The following is a 24956-nucleotide window of genomic DNA, read 5'->3' as shown; positions in this document are numbered from 1 at the left end:
GCTTGTGTTAGCTTTTCAGAACTGGCTTTTTAGCTTGGGGCAAGCTGACTATGGTGCACTTCAAAACACACAGTTCCTGGAAGATACAGTGTGTTGTTTTTTTTTTAAAGTCCACAATGTCTAGCTAACTTTGAGTACACGGCTACGTGGAAAGAGTGGGTTAATTCTGATCCATTCATCTGTGAAGTCTGTAGGACTTGAGTGTAAAAGCTATTCACTGCCAGCCTGCTGCTCAGTTTATGGAACTGGCTAAATGATGTCTGTCACTTCTATATTTGATGGAATAATAGGTTCTTGGAAAAAGGACAAATAAGACAAAAATTATATTATTGGTGGGATTGTGATTAGAGGAATATTCAAGAATTGCATTGCAGTAAGCATTTTCTTTGTATTTGGGCTTATTTTCTTCCCTTTTTTTTTTAATGGGATGCTATTTTTTCATCAATAAAAATCTCATTAATATTTCATTATTCATAGGAATTTGAGAGGGAGAAGCATGCTCATAGCATATTGCAGTTTCAGTTCATGGAAGTCAAAGAGGCTTTGAAGCAAAGAGAAGAAATGCTTGCAGTAAGTAACTGTTGGGGTTTTTTTAATGGCTTCTTTGATTGGTATGTTCCCAGTTAGCAGTAGAAGTGTAGAAGGCGAGGCATGGAGAATTTTATTACCTGCTCAAGTTTCTCACCTGAAGAAATACTAGTGTTTCAGGCCAAACAGGTTCAGAGCTGACTAATAGAAATAGTACCTTTGTAAGTACTGTCTGAAGTTGGACTGCTTTTTCGCCTTGTCCCTAATATGAAATAAGCTGTGTCTGGACAGCCGTTTGTGGAGGTGCAGAGGAAACTGATTAAGCTAACTTGTTTTAAGTCATCTCGTGGATAGTAAGATTGTCTTCAGGAGCGTAGGTTTAGTTGAGATGTCAGAAACTGTGCATGTAGATACTCTTTTACTTTAGCACCTGACTTTTTTCATTCTTTGGCATCACTGCAATCTTGACCTTCTTTGTTAACCTGTTACCTGCTTTCTGTCTTCTTGTTTTGCTCCCGTCTCTCAGGAAATCCAACAGCTGCAACAGAAACAGCAGAGCTATGTCAGGGAAATTTCTGATCTTCAGGAGACAATAGAGTGGAAAGACAAAAAAATAGGGGTAGGACTGTCAACTCCTGAAATGTGTTCAGAGTGGCACTGTCAGTCTCCAGCTGATCCTGCTTTTGCAAAACCTCGTGAATAAAATCCTCCTTAGTGACTTTGCTTGGTGTGGCTGTCTTGCTATATTACCAGTGAACTAGCAAATAGCAGATTTTGTCTTTGGCCAGTACCATAAAATCCAAGAAAAATTTAGCAGCTGGTCTGATTTCAAAACCTAGGGTAATTTGTTTGCTGTGGTGCACCATTTGTATTTGCCATATTGAGAAAGGAAGTGCTATTTATAATGCAATTCCATCAGCACTGAATTTTTGCTTATTCAGATTTAGTCTGCAGACTGAGCAGAAACTGGAGTGTGAGAAAGAAGTAATAGAGCTATTTATGGGCTATTGGGATGAAAGTCTCTAACTCTCCCTTGCTCCTCATCCCTTCCCACCACCCCCCATCAAGGCCAAATGGAAAGCCACTCTTAAAGAAAAGCATGGCTTTTTTTTCTACCAATGAGCACTGAAAGACTTTCTGAATATAGAAGGAGAAAGAAATCTGGCAACTTGCCGATGCTTGTGATGTCCAATAACTTCTAGCAACTGGAAGCTCAAAATTGTCTAATTTTTGTTACTCTTCTATTTGTACTTATATAGAAATATGGGGGGGGGGGGTCAATAGCAAAATACGCATTTGCACATGGTACATCCCAGTCTAAAGATCGCTTAATGGCAGCTTTCAAATTCATTGAAAAGTACTGCACCCGCCATGGTAACCCATGGAATAAAAAGACTACTAATATCTGCTGGGCCTGCTTTCATGCCCTTCTGTTAACACATGGGCATGGCACTATGTCTTCTATGTGCATGTTGAAGTAATATGGATATGAGTGAACTTGTCTAGCAGATAAGAATGAAAAGTGGATCATCCTCATTTGAAGGATCCCTAGTGAAGGACTGGGCTCTGAATGTTTTAGCAGGAATTCCTGGTTATTGAATAAGCTGTGCGTTTCTTGGATTTGAAGTTTATCTGTGTGTATGTAAACTTGGTCCTTTAATCTGTAAACTTTACCTTTTTCATACATGCCACTTCCATGAATCTCTGAATATCTTAAATCTACTCATTCTTGTTTACACTTGCTTTTCATGGTCTTTACTTGTCTCCCTTCCTTTCTTCACATCTCCTCGCCCTCTGTCTGTGTTGGGAACTCAGGCATTAGAGAGGCAGAAAGATTTCTTTGATTCCATAAGGAGTGAGCGGGATGACCTTAGAGATGAAGTGGTTGTGCTGAAGGAGCAACTGAAGGTATGCAAGAGGAATAAAAGAAACTTATATTCAACTGCTGACCTTTTCCTCCTGTACATTTTTGCAAAAAATTTTAATGTAGCTCAGCAGCAAGTACTCCATTTTCACGTTGGCTTTAAGTTGCCCTTTCAGGAATTTTCTGTATAAAGTCCTTCCCCCTAATATTGACCGTGAGCCCTTAGTATAGACTGTAGTATTATGTAGTTGCTTTTGTAGGAGACGCTTATCTGAGGAACATTTTACGCAGCAGATTTATGTTTAAAAAAAAAATAAAAAAACCCCCAACAAACAAACTGAGAACTGTAATATTCTGTGCTCTTTTCCAACTTCCAGCCATGTTTAATGGAACGACTGAAGCAATTGTTTATTCAGAATATCAAGGACAAGAACACCTGAACGATCCTCCCGTTTCTGAGCAGCAGGCTCTAAAGCATTGCTTTTGCTTCTCCACAGAAACATGGAATAATCCCAGACTCTGACATAGCCACCAATGGGGAGACATCGGACATTCTTGATAACGAAGGACACTTGGATTCTTCCAAAACTGTTCCAGGCACAACTCAGGCATTAAAGACAGGAGGGGATGGGATGCTAGGTAAGTGCTGAATATCCTTTCATATCTTTCTGTCTGTCCATTCATTCATCTTTGCTTGGAGTTTGGGCGTTTGTTAGTGGGAAAATTAACACATCACGCAGCATGCTACTTGTCGAATCACTTCCTATGCATTTTTCTGCTTAATATTTATTATCACTTCAAGTATGTTGTGCAGTTTCCTGCAAAGGCAGACTTCATTTCCCATTCAAGGCGACAAAGGACGAGAATACAAATATTACATTACAGATAAGTAGCAATCATTCAGATTACTATTTAAACCCTGAATTTGAAAATTGTCCCAGAATAATCCTCCTGTTGTTCAATATTTTTCAGCACATCTCCTAAAGAATCAGGGAAAAAAGCATTCTAGTTTCCTATAAAGAACTTGTATGTTGGTTTGTCTGCTGAACAACAGTGCTGGGCGCTGTTAAAACACACTAATGTATGAATTCGTTGTTCTTGGTATCTAGTACTATTGAGCAGTTAATATTAACACTTCAACATTTTTTACTTGTTGTAACAGGATTAACGCTGTTAAATTCAAAGAATATGACTCTGAGATGGATAGTGTTAGGAAGGAGAAATCTGGTTGGCAAAAACATTGTTCTTATGCACTTGTGATGAATGGCCACTCAGAGAACTTTTATACTAGTGGAAGGAAAGGAAATAATAGATTATTTTTTTTCCTCCTGTTTTTGTTCTAAATGAACATACTAATAAATAGCAACAGGCAGCCAACTGTTGCAAGTGGAAGTTATCTTGCTTTTAGCTGTTGGCTGCTTTTTCCTCACTGAGTTTTTGTGTGGAAACAATCTGGAACACCAAAACCAAGGTAAGGGTGTATTTTAAAATGTAATATGTTTTCTGTCTCTCCTTATTCTGTTGGGGTTTTTTAATTTATTTTTTTATTTTTTAATTTTTTGGACCTAGGTACAACATAAACCCAAAAGCTAACCGTTGAAACTACGAACACTGTTGTTCTAATACCTGTTGCTTCTAAATAGAAGTTGAAGAAAAACTGTTACAAAAAAAACCCCAAAACCACAGAAATCCCCATCCCTTTGGGTGGATGAAGTGGCTGTAAGGGGCACTAAGTACCTGAGCTTTGATCTGTGTTGGTAATGTTAAACAGCTGAACCATTTGCTTGCCAATCAGATTTTACATTCAGTGTTTGTCTCATACACTGATGATGCCTGTTTATGATACTTACAAGTAAAATATTACTGAATAATCCTTGATTACTTCATTATAATGGCATCAGACACACACTCTTGCATGCATAGAGTGGTGTTAGGGTTAAAGTTGTAGAGAATATTGCTGAGGAAAAAATAATCTTTACTGTTAGTGTTACCTTTGCAAGCATTACTGTTAAATTGCACTGCTTGAAAGAGTTGTTTTCATCTACAAAAGCTGTAATTCGCACAGCCAAGAGCATAAATCTTTTACTTTACAAAACCACAAGCCAGCACCAGAGACTTCTTGCTTTGAGAGGGAGGTGGTGAATTTCACTGGTCAAAAACCCCAAACCCTTACTAATTCAATTGCTGCTTTGCCTCACGTAATTGGCAAAAGCTGATCTTTTATTAACCTATTCTTTGATTCATTCTCTTTCGGGTTTTAAGTGGGGAGGTAAGTGCTATGGTGTGGTCCCTTCAACTTTCTCAATGGTCTTTTAGGCAAAGCCAATGAAGTGGACATGAAAAATGAGATTTTGGAGGATATGGGGAAAAGAGAAATCTTGCAGAATTCTGAGCATGAGGAACACAAAGAGGAGTCTGAGGAGCAGGAAGTACAGACATTGCATGCTGATGAAAATGCAAAGGCAGAAAAAATGGTTGAAGAACGTGATGGCCTGTCAACAGTGATGTTACCAGATAGTAGGTTTACAGAACAAATTCAAAGCCTTACAGAACATGTATCAGGGGGTGCTTCTTCAAACGATGATAGTGACACAGATGATTTGAGAAAGGAGACAGAGTCCACATGCACAGCAGTCCAACAGCCTGTTAGTACTGAGGCTGAACACCATGACTTAAATGCAAGGACAAATCAGAACTTGGAGGTGGGCTCTCTGCAAGGTCATCAGATTTTTGAGACTCCTCAGGAAATGCCTAGTGTCTTGGGTACAGAGCATGAACTGGAAAAAGCTGCGCCCGAACAGGAAGAACGAGAGGATCTTAAAACTAGCCATGCCCTGAGTGATAATGAAATGGATCAGGAAGCCGACATTACAAGTGAGAGCTGTGAGTTGGTTTCTAACCAGGCAGGGCTACCAGAGGTTACGGTAGCAGGCTCGCTTAGTGAAGAGGTAGATGTGGAGAGTCACGCTGAGGGACTCCAGCACGCAGAAGAAAGTGCTGAAAAGGAGGTTACAAATGTCTTGGAGGAAAAGCTTGTTGAAAGCAAAGACTGCACTGATGGAAGAATTGATAAAACAGGAGGTGATAGAGCTGAAGAAGAAAATGAGGTTGGGAATGCAGTTCAGGGTCAGACGATGGAAAAAGAGTCTGTGGGTCTGGAGGGCAGGGAGTCATGTGAAAGTGATGTCCCAGCAGATACAAGTGAAAAGGAAGGTGGAGGAGATGAGGCATCGATCCAACCAGTTTCTTCAGAGGACAGTCCTTCAGCATCATCAGAGGAACAAAATCAGCAAGATAAAACTGAACTTGAAAATGCTACGGCTGAGAAGGACGGACAGAAGGAAGTATTAATAGAAGAGCTGGAGATGCGTTCAGATTCTGCAGAAACAGGCGAGCAAGATAAGGCATCTGTGGAGGCTGTCGGCTGTATTACTGAGGTAAAAGGAAGTGTGCTGCAGCAGGCAGAGCCAGGCACGGATGTTGTGAAAGAGGTGACGACTCAGGAAACCAGTTTAGACCCAAGCCTTTTAGATGACAAAATTCAGGAGTCAGAATTGGAAATAGGAGATGAGTCTGGGAAAGGAAAGGAAAGTAGGACAGAATGGGTAGAAGATTCAAAGCCAAAGCTAGAAGGTCAAACAGTTCAGCGTAGTGAAGAAACAACAGGTGAGACAGTGGGAGAGAAAAACATTCCCTTAGAAGGGGAAGCGCAGAATGTAGTTAAACAAGAGGAAGGTGAATCTAAAGAGGAGTCAACTGCAGATGTTAGTGTGACTACTGAAAACAAAGTTGATAAAAAAACACTGAAAGAAAATGAGGAAGAGTTAGAGCTTGCAGACCCCCATGGTGGTGGATTTGCTTCTGAGGAAGGTGCGAATAATTCTCTTGCGCAGAAGGCTGAGCAGGATGAAAGTGTTAGTGAACAAGTTAAATTGGAGAGTGACGCAGAGGAAAGACTGGAAGATGATAGTGATGCATTTGATTTTGATGAGGAGTCAAAACAGATAGCAGAAACTGATGAAAAATGTGATGGAGAGAAAGCTGATACACAGAAAGGAGAGGGTGATGAAGCAAATGGTGCTGTCGGAAAAACTCCCCAAGCAGATGAAGCCAGAGAAAGAACAGACAAAACAGAAACCGAAGATGCCTTGACTGAAGATGGCAGCTTGCAGCATACAAAAGGAGATGAGCCTGAAGAAACAGGGTGCTTGCAAGCGGAAGCGTCATGGAAAACTGATGAGAAGACTGATGTGATGGAAGATGAAATCAAAGCATCAGATTCCAATAAAGTGGAAAAAATACCAGATGAAAATGTTTTGGAACAGGATTTGGCAAGTGCTGGCAATAACAGGGATGAAAGCAAGGAGGATTTGCAGGGTGGCAGAAGGGGTAAGGGTAAATCCAGAGATGACTGTACAATATCGTAAGCTGAGAATCTCAAGACTACGCGAGTTACATGCCATTTGATCAGTCCCAGTACAGAAGCATGCACTTTGCACAGTACATCAGACCTTAGGAATCCTCTTAAGGGGTTTTTTCTTTATAGGTAACTCTCATCATAATACAATGTTATGTAAGCGGTAATGATGCAAGTATTCAGTTATTCACTGACGTACCTAGCCACAAGAAATCGTGCGTGGGTTTGGTTTTGCTATGTCTCAGGTTTAAAGTTTATCACCAAAAGAGCAAGCTTCACAAATCAACTGTTCAGACTATCTTGCAATTAAAGTACTTTTAGTGTGGATAACTGCTACTGAGGAATTTCTATATGAAATTCTTTTTTTTCTAGCCTGTCTTGAATAGAGAGATGTCTTGAATTTACTTCTGTGCATTGGACCTTTGAACTCATGCCGTACTTATGTGTACTTACGTGCATTAGACCTGCAGTACTGTTGAACGTACTGTTCATACTTCATGAAGGAACTCAGTCGATCAGCAACGCTGATCTGATGTTGAAACTTCTTTCTGAATGATTAAAGCCTAGGAACCAATTTATTTTTTTTACTATGGAAAAAAAAAAGATACTCTCATTCCACTTTGTATTTCTAATATGGTCATATTCCAAAATATAGTTAGATCACAGAATCAGCTTAGTCTAAACACTTTGGAAGAGCAATGTACAGTTTGAAGAAAGAGGAACATACAGGCCTTAGTTTGCTGAAAGGAATAATATATACATGTTTACTTCATCTAGGCACTTTGCACCGTAATAGGCCTTTTACACCATGTCTCACATGGTTTTTTATTTTTTTCTAAAGAAAGTGTCAATACACACTGTAATGTGTGCTTAGGTTTGCTATCAAGTACTGTCCAGTTATGAATATATAAAATATCTATTTTTCCAAGAAGATTTTTGTTTAAAATTGCATTTCCTTACTGCATTATATTTTTTTGCAAACTATTATTCTGAAGGAAAGTTTTTATCTCTGGAAAATTCTTTCCTCTTCCTTTCTGGAAAGAAGATAACTTTGCATGTCTTAATTCTTGTTGGATACCAGTCCATAGATGATTGTTGTTCTGTATGCTAGCCCCCATGCCTTTTTGAAAAGCTGGACTGCTTTGAATTGCTGGCATAAATGAGACACTTTGACACCACTGGTATATTTCTTCTTGCATCTTTGCTAGTGCTTGGGAGGAAGAGCATGTTTTGCATAATTAAAAACTCACGTACAGTTGTTTTAAGCCATGAACGTCCCAAGGGAATGCAAGTTGAGGAGTCGGGGTGGGGGGGCTATGGAAGGCTGTATTTGTGTTGATGTTACAAAGCTGATGGAGCACAAACAGACTGCAAAATTTCAAGATGTATATCAAAATGTACTGAGCTGTATATAATTGAAATAAACATATTTTATACTTTAAATTGCCTGTCCAGTGCACTGTTTATAAACCTGCATAAATATTTATTTAAACTATATAATTTCAGAAACATTTTTCTGCAGCTTTCTTCGTTAAATTTATTGCATTGTGCTACGTAGCTAGAAGAGCTATCTTACTAGGAATGGGCAGCCTTGGTGTTTGAGGACCTTTAATATGTGATGGCACCCGTAACTGTAAACCTGTAACAGGACTGTAAACCTGTAACTCTTTTCATATGGCTTCTCTCCAACTTACAACAGTTCCAGTATGGTTTCTGTAAGTATTAGCAGTTGTTCTTCTTAAGGGTTTACACTAAATGCTAATCTAGAAAGTCATAGATCTTAAAAGCATCTCTTCTTGCTACGTAGCAGTGTTTATTTAAAGATTTCTCTGCTATACTCGCAACTGTAATATATGGTTTAATGTTGAAAGTACTTTAAATGTATTTATATTTAAATGTTAAATACACTTAAATATATAATTAAATGTGCTTGCCAGGCTTCACATATACTTGGGGATGGATCTATAAGCAACTCTGAGTTAAATTAGGCACATGCCAGCATTTCCTGTATTTTTCGTATGAGCTTGTTTGTAATATAAATCCTTCTGGATGGTTGAGGGAATTAATGGTGAGCTGTTTTTAACTAGCTTTCCCACTTCAGAAAGCAAAGCAGCTGTAAGAGAAGTCCTTTTTAAGGCCAAGTCACAGAAGGAGAAATAATAACAACTCTAGTCTTAACTAACTGTCCACGTACCAGCTTTTACCCCGCAGTAACTGGCCAGCTCTCGGTGAAACTAGAGTAGGAGCAGGAACATGGACAGGCAATGAAGAATAGCTGGTGTACTATAAATCCATTCTTGAACATTACCTGTGTGGTACCTTTGTGGGCAGCTGGTCCCTGACTTGGAATTGGGCAAGTACCATGGAGGAGAAGGTCATGGTGTTCTTTACCTTTTTGGTGTTTGCTTGAGTATATGCACATCGAGGGATAAATCGTCTTGAAGATAAAGGGAACTGCTAGGTGTTATATTCCAAATGTAATAATTTAAATATTATATGCCAGCTAGCATTTGAGTGAAATGTGTGCCATAAGAGAGAGGGAGGGGACAGTGTCTCAGGAGGAATTCCCTAGAAGATCCATCTTTTATAAAGTTACACAATTGAAAACCATTTTTGGCATTTTCCCTGCGATATCTAACAGATACAAGATAACGTCTAGATTGTCCCTTTCACTGGTTTTGACTTTCAAAGACAGCAAAATACCAAAATCAGTCTTTTCATGAAGTCTAACGTGAAACCAAGAAATCATGAGATGAACTAACATCAAGATTCATGTTTGCCACTATTCTTTGCCCATTTTGTTTTGAGCAGGGACAGTTTGCTGATGTGTGCTGCAGTGAGCACTGCTCTCCGTGCGTAAGACTTTTGTCTTTCAGAATAGCGCCATAGCTCCAAATGCTCGCTGGGTTTTCTGTTCAATACCTAGTGGCACATGTAGCCTGTAGCCCAGGTTTGTGCACTACTGCGAACTCAGAGCTAGCCTGAAATGCTTTCAAAAGCAATAGCTGAAGGAACTTTTTTTCCCCTCTTATTCAGCAAGTAATAGTGAAAGGCCTTGGTCAATATTTCCTTTATTACGGAAAAGAACAGTCCTCCTGTCCCCCTCAAAATCAATATTGCAAGCTGGTGTCTTCTAAATCCTGTGCTTATTCACTGTCCCAACAGCCTGTCCCCAGCAGGATCCCTCTTCTGAGAAAGAGAGGAAGGCGTTTCTCAATATTTGTTGTGGTGGTGGTTGTTTTCTCATTATCCAAAAAAAATTGACAGATCTGGAGAAGGAGTATTGCCCAACCTACTGTTGATCTGACAGTTGGGTTCTTGCAAACTGTTCTGAATAGCTGCTTAGGGCTACTGGTGTGATTTCATGGGATGCCTTCCCACCCTCCAAGTACAATTTACCCCTCTCATTTGCATCAGTATTAATTACTTGCTGGGCCACACATCGTACAAATGATTCAGGTTAAAACCAGCTGCTTCCCACCCCGTGCTCCCCTCCAAGTAGGATGAGACATCAAGGATCTGTGGCTGATTAGGGGATGTTAGGTCAACTGTGCCACTAAACAGCACCCTAATTAGCGATAACTTGAGTCGACTGCATTACCAAGGTCATGAGAATAGTCCTTTGACTTACAAACAGGCCTGCACAATAGCAGAAGACACTGGTAACCACCACCACCCCTGTCTGCCCTGCTCTCTCCCAGGCCTTCCCAGGGCCCAGCTCCTCGCATCAGCCCTCTGTTAAGCTCCTTTGCGTACGTGAGCCGTGAATTGGTGCAGTGAGTAGCCTGGGAATCATGTTACCAAAGTTAAATTTAAGTGAGATGAATGTCACGCCTTATTCGTTGTAGTACCTTTGTACGTAAAATAAGGAAAATTACTTTTACAGATAAGAATTGTAATTAGCTGCTTCATGTGCTAGTTCAGTAGATTGCTCTTTTCTGCTCATAGTTCTAGAGGTCCTCAGATCCTTGATTTGTTGGAAAAATGTCTCCTAAATGCAAAAATAAGGTGGCTCTGCAGAGATACCTGTTAAAGCTAAAGTAAGTTTTCTGTATTAGTGTGGGGTTTTAAGATAAGTGAAACCTAAGAGACCTTCATCTGTACCTGCAGAAAACTTGTCTACATGTATGGCAATTTTAGCAAACTAATTTCTTCTGTGGTCTTGTAAATCCTGCTGCCAGCATGTCACCTGTCCCAGTGGGGTGCACGGATGTCCGTAATGAGGGAAGAGAGAACTGATGGTGAGACTGGATTTCAAGGTTCATCCCAAAATGCTAACATCCCTTTTGCAGGGAAAGGGGTTGGGAGAAGCTGATGTGCTTCCTTACTGGAAACTGGAGGAGGTGTCCTTTCTTCAGGCAGGCATGTTTCACCCTGCAGCACTGGTTGTGCTAATAGAAGTTATTTAGCTGTGTGCATGACTGAAGTTATTTTCAGGATCAAGGTGGATTATTTGGCCCCTTTGGAGTCAGTAAGTTTGGGCTAACTTTGTAGTGGCCTAGAGGTTTCCTTCTGCATCAGTCCTTGTTCTCTTCCCCATTCTTAGTAACTTTATTTCTTGATCTCTGCAGACCTCTGACTCCCAATCCTGTCTCCAAGTCTGAATACCTCTGACCTTTCTTTTACTGGTCGCTCTCCTTGCTTTCTTCATTGACCTTTATTTTTCTTCCCTTTCTTTCGTCTTTTACAGAATTTCTGTCTTACACTTCCTTTCCTTTCCATATAGATATGTGAAATTGTTTTATTATTTTGAAGGTGTTTATACTTGTAAATTTTTGTTATTCTTGATAGTTTACAAAAATGTGGTTTGTTTGTTTTTGTTCTGTTTTGTTTTTCCATGTCAATGCTCAGGTGTAACAATGTTGAGTGTGTTACAAATGGCTAAAAAAAAAAAAAGAATAGGACTTGAGGAGGTTCAAAGTGAATGCATAGAACTGCTGAACGGGGATGTCACTTTAAGATCTCTATTTGGGTATTGCATCAGAAGCCAAGGTAAAGGTTTTATTCCATGCTCTAGAATGACTGTTGGTAAATGGGAACTTGTATACCCAGGAGGGGAATGAGACACTATTACTAGCTAATGGACTGTACATGTCTGCCACATAGAGGGACTTGTATTTGAAAACTTCAGTTTTCCCCATGATTTGATTCAATACAGACTCTTTATTCCCTTTACTGCGTGTGTTAACAAGAAAAATGCTGAACCACAAGGCTTTGGCCTGTTCAGGATTTAACAACAAATGAGGACTACAGTGTTGGCATTTTTAAAGCTTTTCAAAAATACTTAAGTCTATTAACAGAATTTACCTGGTAAAAGCCCACTAGCCTTTTATCTGTAATTTGTCAATTGCTTTCCTTAAGTTTACAAAAAGACCTTTTTCTTGAGTGACCTTTGGATTTTAACCATTTAATTAACAGGCCAGACCTTAGATGTGGAGTTGAGCTCGGAACATCCACTGGCTTGGTTCTGCACAGGTGACCGCTTGCTGGCAAGGGAGGCAAGCTAAATAAAACTGCAATAAACATACACATCAAACTTGTGGAGTAAGACCCTGCCTGCGGTCAATATATCCTCTTCTAATAAGAATATTTGAATGCTATGTTCCGGTGTACTTCTGTTGAGGTGTACCTGAACAAACTAAGGTTGTTAATTAATGAGGGAAAGTAATTTTAGTGATAAGAAGATTTGTGAGTTAAGACTTGTTGCATACAGTACCTGCTAAAAATGCTTTCACATTTTGCACCCCTTAAGAGGGAAGAAAAAACCCAAGTGATTTGGTTGATTACTTCTAGTTGTTTTTTCCAGTTGTCTCATTCTGTAGTGTGTACTTTATTAATCAATGGCACGCACACCCATGTGCTGATCTGTAGCACTTCCAAGTTCAAGTGTAACACAACAGTTGGTCCGTATTGCCCATCGCCTGCTTGATGTTTGACCAGGAGGATTGACTATGAAGGATTAAAGAGAAAAGAATGTTTTACCAGACTGCTGCATTTGAAACAAAAGTAATTTAATGGGCAAATGTTTTTTCTGGTCATAATACTGGAGATCACACAGTGTTATTGCTATGCTGTTTAGTAAAAGAAGTGCAGATTTAAAGTGCTGAGAATGTGCTTAGCTATGATTATAGGTGTTTACAGTATTGTCATTATGTTAAACTGTAAAGATTTGTGAGATTTTGTGTTGCAGTTGTGTTTGACCCTAGAGTTCTTGCATGCTAACCTAACGTAGAAGATTAGCCTCTTTGCATGCAGCTGGGTGCTGCTACTGCCGTGACAAGCATGTTCTGTGAGAATGACATAACCTCCCCCGGCTGCAGCCCCTTCCCAGCCCTGTCTGTGGCCTCATTTCCTGTGGTACGTGCATAACTACCTTCATCGTTAGTTTCACTAACCTTAACGGTTTGGTCTTACATCAGATGCACTCTGAAATGTGCAGCCCGATCAAATCAGCACTGAACTTTCAGTTTTCTCTTTCAGACAGGCTGAAAAAACTCATTGATGAACGAGAATCCTTACTAGACCAGGTAATCACAGGAAAACTGAAATGCTGTGTGTTTCCTAAATCTCTGATAAGAATAGTAGAGATTAAAAAAATCAAAGTAGCCCTAACATAAGGTATAGAACAGCAGTGCCACTGCCTTTCAGAACGTGTGCTGGGTTGCTTTTGCTGAAGACTTACTGCGTTGCTTGCCACTTTATTCTTCCTCTGAAACATCTCTCCTGCGTGTTAACTCAGGATACAGGGCAAGAAAGATACGACCCAGTGTGCCTGTTCTGTGTTGCTAACCAGTCATATTCAGTGTCCTTAGTCGCCTAAAACTCCTTCCCCAGGACTATTTCTGAAAAATAATACTTCAGATTGGCCAAGCCCAAGGGAGAAACTAATATGGTCCAGAAACTGTAGGAGCAAATTTTATCTCCAAGAGTAAGCCCTCCTGATTGCTGGATCTGTGGCCAGTGGGCCATTCATAAAGAAATGCTGGAAGAATTACAGTAGATGGGTAAATAGCAATTAAAGTAATTATTGCTGGTACTGTGATATTCCATAGTGGTTATAAAGCTTATTAAAAAAAATTTAGCTGATCTGTTTCTCTGCAGGATGCTCTATGCTTTCATTTACGGACTATATCCTTGACCTTGAGATTTCATGCACAGCCAAACACAGTTTGGGTTTTTAAGGATGTTTTATGTGAATGTGCCTACAGAACATCTATGGCTTTTCTAATAAAACATTCTTCTTCCCCTCGTTACTTTTGGTCTTGAACTTACACATACATAAGCACTGATATTTAAAAACTGGTGAGTCACTTGCCAAAAGAATGTCTGGGAAATTATTTTCTAAGGCTTTTTAGAATTAAGGGTTTAAAAAAAAAAAAGTTTCATAACACTCAAGTGAATTTGAGTACTGAGCCACAATTTTCCCTTACAGATTTTAATAACTAATTATTTTGTGCCCTTCAGGTTAAAAAATTAAAGGGACAACTGGAAGAAAAGCAAAAGAATGGCAAGGTGGAAAATACACAGTCTGAAGATGAAGTTCTGGAAAATGGGACAGATATGCACATGATTGACCTCCAAAGTGAGCTACATTTTGATTTTAAGAGAACTTTTGTGTCCTGCATGTGAGCGAGAAAATGTATCTGTACAATAACGACATGGGTCTAAGTAGAAATGAGCCTTCAGTTCTAAGAGAGCTTCAATCTGGGAGCCAGCCATGCACCTCTACTATAAGTGAGGGAACAATTATTCTTTGTTTGAACAAGACTGCAATTGGAAATCTCCCTTATGTTCCCCAGGAGAGCTGGGCTTGAGTTCCTGGTTAATTCTGCTTTCAGAGTGGTCACAAGGGAATCGGGCAAGGCTGGGAATAGCTCCTATCTGCTGGGCACTGAGTGGGGCTAGCTGCCAGCTCTGATGTAGAAGGAAACTTTTTTGGCAGAGGGCATTTGCTAATCTACTGCTGCCCCAAGTAGATTCCTGTAGCACGGAAATTTTATGACAGACTTGTTAGAAGACACTGTTGACCCTTGTTCTGACATCTCTGATAAATCTGCAATTCTTTTAGGAGATGCCAACAGACAGATCAGTGATCTCAAATTTAAACTAGCAAAGTCTGAGCAAGAGATAACAGCACTGGAGCAGAATGTAAGTTTCTGGCTTGTTCTGTTTGTTCAGGCATGGTGAGAATGCAAAGAGAAAGTGTATTTTATTATGTGATAAATGAAATCATGATTACTGCGATTTTCCCTTAAAATAAGAAGCAGGAGTGTTGGAGCATCAGGGCTACTGCACTTGTCATAAAGACTAAAATGCTTTCATTTATGTATGGGGAAGAGTGAATGTATTACTCATCTTTACTGAAGGAAAAACATTCAAACACAAAGGTATATTGAGAGCATTTACTGAACTCTTCAGAATGCATTTTATGCCTAGCTATCGACAATTTTTAAATGGCTCCTGGCATATGATGTAGTATATATGGATTTTATACAAGACTGTTCAATTTTGACTGTTCGCTGTTGTCCAGAGTATGTCAGCGATACTCTTGCTAAGATAAATTCAGTCAATGGACTGTACTTTTTTGTTGCTGGAAGCGTATTAAATATGGATATGTATAAAATATGGAGTAAATTACCATAAGGCCAGGCTTCCTTGGTATAAGTTTTTTTTTTTCCCCAAAATATGCCTTTATTTTATTAAAGCAAAGTGAGTATCTCTCTGGTTATTGCTTAACTACTAGTGGAAGAGTGAAGCTTCAGAGTAACTTCTTGGTACAACTTTTAATTCAGAAAATTTGCCTTCACCTTAGGTAATACGATTGGAAGGTCAGGTAGCCCGGTACAAAACTGCTGCTGAAAATGCTGAAAGAGTAGAAGATGAACTGAAAGCAGAGAAACGCAAACTACAGAGAGAGGTAACTCTAAATGCAAAGTGTCATAGGCTAGCAGTCAGCCTGCACCACATGGGGGGAGACCTGTCCATCTGGTGCATTTTAGAGGAGGAACTACCCTTCTCGGTAGAGCAAAGAATAGACATCGACTTTTTTTTATTGCTTTAGTTATTCATTCTAAATGTTTAACCAACCTTTCAGCACTCAAACTGGAGTAACAGTCACAAGGGTGAACTCCCACTGCCTTTTCACCATTCCTTCCTAAACTGACTTGCAATGCTTTGCTTTGTACCAGAGTCGGTTCTCTGGAGCAAATTCAAGTTCTACTTGTACAACTTGAATCTAGAAGCAGTCTTCAGATGCTCAGGTTTGCATGCTACTTTGCAGCTGTGAATGTTCATGTGCTTTGACATTCATCAAGCTGAAGAATTCCTATTTCTACTCTGCTGTCCTTGTCCTTTGTTGTACCTGAAGACCCGTTACTTTGGGCGTTATAAATTCTGAGTTTGTAAATACAAATCACTGGTCTTTTTAGAATATGTGATTCAGAAATTATAGCAGTAGAAAGCTGGAAATTGTGCTGTAAGGTTAATTTGGGCGCTTCATTATTTAAGCACAGTGCCACACCTTACCAGGAATGACTGTCTAAACTTTCAAGCTTCAGAGTCTAAACTTGAGTGCTAAATGGATGTGAATCGTTCTTATTGAGCCTGTTTTTCTTGCTCTGTCAATCTGTTTATGCCTGTTTGCTGTAATGTGTCCATCTGCAGACTCTGTCCATGTTTCTCTCTCTCAAAACACTGCATCTTCAAGCTGTCTGTAATTTTGACCTTATTTGTCTTACCAGACTTTGTGTTCTCTGCAAGTAGCTGCTACAACCAGCTTAAATACGTTTGTCAGCTTTTCACACCTGCCTCCTGACTTTTGTTCAGTGTGGCTCTTTGCTTTTTCTAAATACACCTTCTGCTCTGCTCCCTATAAATATTGCTCTGGGCAGTCCACCTCTCTCTCCCTGACCCCATCCCGTGGTGGATTTTATAGAAAACTAAGGCACCAAAGTCACGGCTGTGGCTGTAGTTCCAGGAACCAGAAACATGAAAGCCAGGCAGTGAGACAGGTGTATGTCACTCAGCAGGTATCTCTGAGCGTCCGTGCCTCTGAAGTTGAGGCAAACTCTGAGCCATTTGTTCAACATTCTGTAAATACCTTGGATTCTTGGCACTGTGCTTAGAAAATATCTGTGTGCGTGGCCTTCAAAGCAGTTACACAACATTTACTTTTAACTCCGCTAACAGGAATTTTCAACTGCTTTATCTTGTAAGGAAATTCCAGCAATATGGTCAGTTAGTGTTGGTAACTACAAACCTTGCTTTATGTTTGGAATGGGAAAAGACTGTGAAAGTTACGGGTTTTTTCCTGCTTCCTTCCTTCAGCTTCGTTCAGCATTGGATAAAACTGAAGAGCTTGAAGTCAGCAATGGTCATCTAGTAAAACGCTTGGAGAAGATGAAAGCCAACCGGAGTGCTTTACTGTCTCAGCAATAACCACCACCTTCCGATGGAAACTGCTACTACTTGACAGAATCAGAACAACGTCGCAGATGCTTCTGTCTCTTGCTGTCCGGGATGCTTTGTGTCATGCCTTCTGAGAACAGACAACCCCAACATTTGCTACGTGCCACCCAGTTGTGGTTCACTCTACGCAGACTCAAACCTACTGCACTATATACATAGGAGTAGCTGATCCAAATGGCTGTGCCTGCGGGGGCCCTTCTACACATTTCCTTGGGTACATTTGAAGTACAATATCCGTCTACCATATAAGAAGCACATCGGGCATCGCGTTAAGTTCTCCATCCAGAAGGCACAGCAGCCATTTATTGCCGTTTAAAATGGCATTCAAAGAAAACATTTTAACTGGACTGGAATTTTGTGTCTTGCTGAAAATTTAAAAAAAAACAACCAACACTGTAAGTTTTGGACTTTCTCATGGCAGTATCTGTAATTTAGTGACTACGGTAGAGTTATTCATAGTAGGTTTTTCATTTACAAATCACTGTGGAACCACAAGCCATTACAAAGCAAAACTCCTTCAGTGGAAACCATGGAAGAAGATGGTCTTGGAAGCAAAAGTGACCTTAAATGACTTTGCCAATAAAACAAAGGTGTTTGGAGGGATTTTTGCACCAGTTGAATCATAAGACTATTTTATTTCAGGGTAAATAGGCAATAGCTTCATTGAATTTTCAACTTTTATTTGTATTATTTAATCCCTGCTCTTGAATTGAAGTAAACTACTTTTAAAGGATGTAAGTTGCATTAATAAACCAGCAGAAGGCCGTGTTTTAAGAAATGGTGGGTTTTGCACTTAGATCACTCACTTCGGTGCATTTGTCAAAGCAAGTGTAATTTGCTTAAACAAAATATGTAATGGGTTTTTTACATCAGAAACTATCTACTGGTCCATGAACTACTAGGAAACTATGCCGCTACAAAATACAAGTCTAATTTTTAAAAAAGTAACTGATAGTAAAGAAGCACTTTAGAAAATATTACTGCCTATGGTTTTTGTACAAATACAGGTAGCAAATTATTTCCGTCTAAGGTCATTCTAAAGGTTTTCCACTTTTCATGAAAAGTAACATAACCAATTGAAACGTTGCAGGCAGTTTATTATACACAGCTAGCACTACAGCTCTGGTTTGTTGGAAATTGTTCTGAATGTACTACTCAAAGGAGAACAGCAGTTACCTGAAGAATAAAGCTGTCCTTCCCCCTTCAGCCCTAACAGAGAAGCTTGCGAGTAAGGCAGGCAGCCAGTCCCTTAGGAACCTGCTCACGCTATGAAGCAACATCTCCCGTTCGACAGGCGCAATCTTCTGTCGATGCTGACGGCCTCAATAGATGCGGTTCTCTCAAGCCAAATCCAGACCCGGGAGACCATTTCTTCTTAACTTGGTCTTCAGACTCTCTGGTCCAGATCTTTCCCTAGCCTCTTCCTCGCAGATTGGAGGTTAGAGTCTAAACCGCTGCTATTTTCAACGTTAAGGGGATCGCTGGTATCTTCTTAGAGCACCTTCACAAATTAAATAAACCAAAAACAGTGTCTGAATGTGTTTCTCTGGTTTGGCTAGAAAAATAACACCTTTCTCGTCATCTTTTCTGAGCGTACCCGGAAATTTAGGAATGAAGTACTGAAATTAATATTCCAGGAAAAGGATGAAGAAGGCTTTTTTGGTGCACCTGGGGAAATAAGTATGTCCTTGTCGATCAAATGTGGTGGAACACGGGCATTAAAGGAATCTTTTAAATGAAATTTCCACTCCAGCTAGGGCTTTGGGTTCTTTCTCTTTTTTTTTTTTTTTTTTTTGTTTTTGAGAGGAACATTCAGGTGCAGAGCCAGGTTTCTTGTGGAATACCTCAAAATCGCTGTGGATACCAATTTACAATTTTCTGTGGTTGACTTGTGTAATTTCTGGTGTACAAAGCCTCTGGGGCCTAAAAAATAAACTAAGGGTTTTTCAGAATGCAAATAAATGTGCTAAATACAACATCTTAGTAACTGATGATAAGGTGTGTGATTGCCACTGGTCATCTTTTTATTTGTGGTAGCGGTGAAGACTGTCTCTCCTGGCAAGATGGAGGAGAAACAGCCTAGCAACTAAGCGCTGGTCCAAAAGGCTAACAAGAATACTTTGCTCATCAAGAAGTGACGTGTTTATTATTTCGAAGTAGATTGCATCTCGCACCCATAAGCATTAACCTCATGACAGAAATCAGATGTGTATTTCAACCTGGATATGCTCTTAGTAGAAATCTTTGTGTGTGATAAAGTAGCTGAATGTTGAAGCCACATTTTTTTTCCCCCTTAACTTTCAGTATGACTTAGCTTTAGAATAAGGGAAGAAAAAGTACTGGTTGGTTTCCTGCAAACTGTTTCATGTTTTCCTGTGAAGAATGTACAACAGGGCTTCGAATGGTAATAATAGCACATGCCCCAGTCCTTTTAATTGATCTCCAAACAGGAGAGCCTCGGTACCCAGCCCGCCAATTCAGAGCGGAGCCGAGGTGGTGGCATCCTGGTGAGGAACGGCTCCTGGGGGAACCAGGATGGGTTTTCCCAGAATTTGTATTTAAAATGGCTATCTTTTGTTTTGTTTTTAAATGTTAAATAATTTTATTGTTTGCAAATGGAATGTTACCCCAAATGGTTTTCTGTTTGTTTGGATTTTTAAAAGCAAATCTGTTAGGAGATAACGAGCGTGGAAAAGGAAATTCATTAGCAGAACTCGCCAATAAAAATGTCATTTGTTCGGGTAGTTTTTATGGAGTGGTCTGTCATGATGATGTTACTGGTAAAAAGTTCTCTTGGAAAATACAGACTTTTTGGATGATACTGGTGTAACGGGCTCATTTTCCTTCTTAATGTATTACTGCAGACACACAAACGTGAGCAACACTGCTTGTAAAATGTGCAAAGGCAGGGGCTTGTGTGAGTAAGGGCACTGAGGTGAGACATACCCCCAAATATTAACTTTTTTAATGGCAGGGTGTGCTTAGGGAGTGGGGGGACAGGGACAGCATCCCATCAGGAGAAATTTGAATGGTATTATTAATGGCACTCATTCTCCACTTCCTTAAAGTATTTATGGTGAACGTATAGGTAACCTACATAGTAACTTTCAATAGAAGAATCCTTCACAACAGGAGGCAACTAGGTTCATCAAAAACATGTGAATTTTAGTATTAAATTTAATCTTGCACGGATCACAGGCATTGTCACACAGCGGTCACTTAGATGAAATAAGTGGAGGAAGTTAGTGCTTTTTTAAATGCTCTAAACAATGAATTATATGGGTTTGGGGTTTAGTTTGTTTTAGGCAGCTGAACGATGTTTTGCACACTTTGTTAGGAACTTTACATGTATGTGTTTAAAAGGGCCAGAACCAACCTTGTAAAAATAACAGGTAACCTGCGTAGCAGAAGCTGGTAGTTGTGGGGTGACATTCCCCAGTTCACTGCATTCGTCTCCACTCTCTGCTGCCTGTAGTGCACTTCTTCAGACCAAAGGCCTTCCAGCTGCTGGTGGGTTTTAACAACGGTACAAGAAGACACGGTGCTGTCCCCCGCAGGCTGCGGTTGGGGCTCTCTGTGGTAAGCGCTGGGAGAAGCCCTCGCCGCCGTCGAGGAGGAAGAGGAGGAGAAGGCCCCAGCCCCTCTGAGGAGACATGGCCGCGGGGGCGCAGGCGCCGCGCCGGCCAATCAGGTGCTCGAGCGCCTCCAGCCGCAGCCAATGGGCTGGAGGCGCGGGCGGGGAGCGGCGGCTGGCGGCCGTTGAGCGCGTGCTCGGCGGGGCCGTTGTCGCTCGGCTGAGGCGGCGGAGGCGGCGGGTGCGGGCTAGCGGCCGGGCTCGGCGCTGGTACGGAGGCGTTACGGGGCGGGCGGGGAGGCTTCCTTTAGGCGTCGGGAAGGTTGTTCAGCCTTCCCTGGAGCCGGGGTGAGCGCTGTGAGCGGCAGGTCCCTGCCTGGGGGTTCCCCTTGGGCCAGCGGGAGCACCGGGCTGCTCGGAGGGCTCCCCCCTTCCTCAGCTGTGGCTGTGCGCGCTGCGTTGTGGAGTGGAGGCAGTGCTTTAATATCAGGGCCGGTTTCTAACCGACTCGGCTGTTGTCAAGCATCTAGCTGTGTCAGTAGTAGTAACAACAAGGTTATTGTTATTTATCTAGGGCATACCTAGAGCTACGGTAGTTCTTGTTTCTTAACTTGTTCTTAAGGAAAAAAGTGTGTGTGTGTGGGAAGTCACTTCTCTGTGATAATATCTTGTAATTTATGTATAGGCGTCTGAGATGTGCTTTGGCAGCGTTGTGGCAAGATTTTTAATTTCATAGGTATAGTTGCTCAAAACTTCAGTTAGGAGATGAAGGTAAAGATAGCATAAGAAGAAGGCTAATGTTTGTGAAGCAAAAATAACTGGAAGTGCAGAATGAAATCACGGTAAGGTTTGTTTTTTTTGGAAGGTGACTGACTTCTATCGATGACTTCTATTAAATGATTTTTACTAAGTGATTTTAAATGATGCCATTTTAATGATGATCCTTAGTGGAGGAGAATCTGGATGCAGATTTAGAGACAAGCCGTTTTTCCCTGCGAGGAAGGGCTGTCATGAAGTTCTCTCGTAGGGGTCCATTCTGCAAAGTTTCCTGCGCAGACACCAGGCCTGGGTCGCACTGTTTATGTCTGGAGTGGACTGAGCTCGCCTAACTTGTGTGTTAATCCCAGAGCAGTGGCCAAGAAACAGGCCTGCGTTTCCAGTCTCCTCTCATGCTCCACCAGCAGCCTGTGTCTCGCTTCGGTACTTCACTCGGTTCCTCATGGGCTGTGTTTCACCAAGCGGGAAGCTTCCTCTGGAGGATGAACCAGTGACTTTGGGCCTGTTGGTTGGCCTGCATGCCCTCGCAGGGGGAAGAGTTAGAGAGGACTGAAATTTGCTGTGCTTTATGTAAGATTATAGTCAGGTTTGAGACCTGTGGCTATAATATAAAATTGTTATATTTCGTTTCAGTAGCTTAAAAAGCATACCTAGCTGAGAAATATGTCTAACGTTTCTATGTATTCCTCTCTTCATGATGAGCTTTGGGGGAAGGCAGAGAAGGCCTGACAACCCTTCATAAGAAACGTGCTTCACAAAGAGCATCTTCCATCCCTGTATGCTTTTTCTCTGCTTTTCGTTCGTGTTTGCTATAAAACTAGGTTTGTTGCAAGTCCAGAGCAGGTGTATTGTTTTGGTGTATCGTCCAGCTTGCTTCTCTAGCTAAAAGAAGCGCTCTGATCCGAGAAACAATCTTCCTGTTTTCCCTTATGTTTACATTTCTTGGTTGTAAAGATTCTCAGGTTTTCTTACAGTTCTGTGCTTGATAGCCATTTCTTCTTGTTTCCCCAGAATTAAAAGGAATGTGCTTCTGTTTCCCCCTTGTCCAACATCTGAAGGGTTTTTAGTTCTCGGAAGGCACAGAGCTCTAAGTTCACCTCTTCACACATTTAAGTAGTTTTAAAAATTTTTATAGCTCCTGGACTGGAGGATGTTCCCTGCAGTAAATACACTGGTCTTGGATCGAGAAGCCGTAAGCTTTCTGTGGCAAGGAGTGCTTACAGGCCAAGTATACAATCAGGAATGATGTGAGGTCAGTTTGTGGTTGCTGAATCCAGGATAACATCAGCATCCTGACTCGGCATCAGTACGTACATTGAAACACCTTGTGGGCTGTCATGAAGTTAGTGTACGATTTAGATAACTCACTATGTATCAGCAGAGATTCTGATGATTCAGCCAAGAAATGTTTCAGTGGTAAGAGGATGGAAACTTTGCCCAAGAGTTAAGAAAATAGGATTGATTGGTCTCTGAGGATGCTTTTACTCAATTGAAACCGCAAAAGCAAGAACGGCAAATTCTTTTAACAGCCTTTGGTGAGCTGTTTAGGATTTCTTTGAGAACGTACCATATAATTCCTAGCTTCTATACTAGCATGCAGTAGGTAATAATAAGATGGTTAATTTAACATATTTTTTAAACAATCGTGTCTTCTTGTACACCGCGGAGTATCTTGAACTTCTCTTATTTTTATTAAGGTGAGAAACTGATAGGAAGAGACAAGCCGAAGACTTTGAGAGGTTGCAGTGGAAGTGAGTTGCGTGGTTAACTTCTGGGGAGGAGGACTTAAGTGTTTGCACCATGGAATTAGAAAAGAACAGCAATGTTAAAAGCAAAAGGAGATGCTTCAATCAGATCTCGCATCTTTTTTCTTATTCTGAGGAAGCTGAGCACACGCTCCTCAGAGACGTTGCAGCAGCAGCTAACCGCTCTGGTTTTGGCCAGGCATGTTCTGGCAATATTTCAGAATTAAAGTTGTCAGAAGAAAGCTTACCTTATTTAAGTTCATCTTTAGATGCAGATATTGAAATGTATAATAAAAAGAGAATGAGAATTTGCTGTGCATGGGTAGATGAAAGCAAGAAAGAAGCTGATATGTTAGGAAGGGCGTGTGACAATATGCACTTTAATTGCGGCGTGTGTGATGATTGCAGACAAAGCCAGTTAGGTGAAGATTTGCACCTGGAGTATCTCAGTGCTAATGAGCAAGATTTTGATGATAGGAATAGCTCAAGTGAGTTTTCTGAGCAAAGGGAAACTATAGGAATCGAAAACTTAAAGCTGATAGATCCAGTTCATGAAGTTCCAGGGGGTGGAGTAACAAAGGAACCAAATCTCGTTGATGTGTCAGAAGATCGTTCTCCTGCTTCTGAGTATGGCGTAGGTGACCAGGCCTGCCCAGAAGCAGCTATGCCAGAGCTTCCCCACCTGCTTCAGGACTCTCTGTCTCTGCCAGATTGCAATGGCATGACTTGTGATCATCAGGAAGAGCAAACAGAGTATCATAGTGTTGTTTGTGGAAGTACACTTGAAAGTCATTCTTGTGGGAGTAAAGAAAGGGTCTGTCCAAATCTGCTTGTATGTGACAGTTTAGAAAATGGAGAGGTGAAAGACATCCCACTGATTGACGGCACGCTGCCACCCCAAACAGCTACAAGTGACGAAGTGTCTGAAAACAATGACAGACACATTCACAGCATCTCAGTGAAGCAAGACAATCCTTTGCTGTCAGCACGGGAGAGGGCCCCTGCAGTAGCCATGCAACTTTGCAAACGTGCAGGGGACTCTGCTTTCTGCAGTTGTGAAGAATCTGGTGTGTGTGCACATGGTGCCGGCTGCGTTCACTGCACTGCAAAGGATGCTGAAACCCAGTTTCCAGTCTCTGCAATTCTCACTAGCGAGACTCCCTTTTCTGAAGTGGAAGTTACAGATAAATCCTCCTGTGGAAATACCAGCTGTCTGAACTCGGAGTTGGAGCATTGTAAAAACTTGAAAAACGTTACCAGTGACTCTACGGTTAACCAGGCTGTTGATGTGACTTCTGATTTTAGAGCCTGCTTTACAACAAGCAGAAGTACCAGTGCTCAGGTTTGTCTCTCGTCCAGGGCTATTAATACAGAGATAACAATGATGAACAAATCTCGACCCGTGGGATGGCGCCGTGAAACCTGTGCAGACGTTGCTTGCAATACAGACTGGTCATGTGGAGCCAGTAGCACAGAGAAAATTAGGTCACAGCTTACTGACACACTGGAAGAACACTCAGATGGCAATACTGCAACACCTGAAAGAAGTTCACAAATTCAGGTAATTAAAACAACCAACCAAAC

General features: G+C 41.0%; 2 protein-coding genes across 30 annotated transcripts in view; both read left to right on the top strand.

Moving 5' to 3' along the window:
* Positions 1-20086, top strand: part of LRRFIP1 (LRR binding FLII interacting protein 1) — a 119198-nt gene extending 99112 nt beyond the window's left edge. For 20 of the 29 annotated variants that reach the window (XM_072875418.1, XM_072875414.1, XM_072875408.1 and 17 more), the window contains 3 exons: positions 478-570; positions 2890-3031; positions 4709-13338. In XM_072875418.1, the coding sequence (XP_072731519.1) occupies positions 478-570; positions 2890-3031; positions 4709-6819 (2346 nt within the window). In that variant the 3' untranslated portion in view covers positions 6820-13338. Of the gene's footprint in view, positions 1-477; positions 571-2889; positions 3032-3090; positions 3864-4708; positions 13339-14273; positions 14392-14877; positions 14958-15621; positions 15727-17135 lie in introns of those variants that run through there. The other 9 variants (XM_072875423.1, XM_072875422.1, XM_072875421.1 and 6 more) reach the window with 7 other exon arrangements.
* A 3316-nt stretch (positions 20087-23402) lies between these two features.
* The window catches only part of RBM44 (RNA binding motif protein 44), a 44575-nt gene continuing 43021 nt past the window's right edge, over positions 23403-24956 (top strand). The window contains 2 exon segments of the mRNA XM_072874980.1: positions 23403-23544; positions 23602-24933. Of these exon segments, the coding sequence (XP_072731081.1) occupies positions 23428-23544; positions 23602-24933 (1449 nt within the window). The 5' untranslated portion in view covers positions 23403-23427.

Source organism: Ciconia boyciana, chromosome 10 (genome assembly GCF_034638445.1).
Source record: "Ciconia boyciana chromosome 10, ASM3463844v1, whole genome shotgun sequence".
Lineage (NCBI taxonomy): Eukaryota > Metazoa > Chordata > Aves > Ciconiiformes > Ciconiidae > Ciconia > Ciconia boyciana.
Note: the sequence above shows the minus strand (reverse complement) of the source record. Positions and strands in the feature narration are given on the sequence as shown.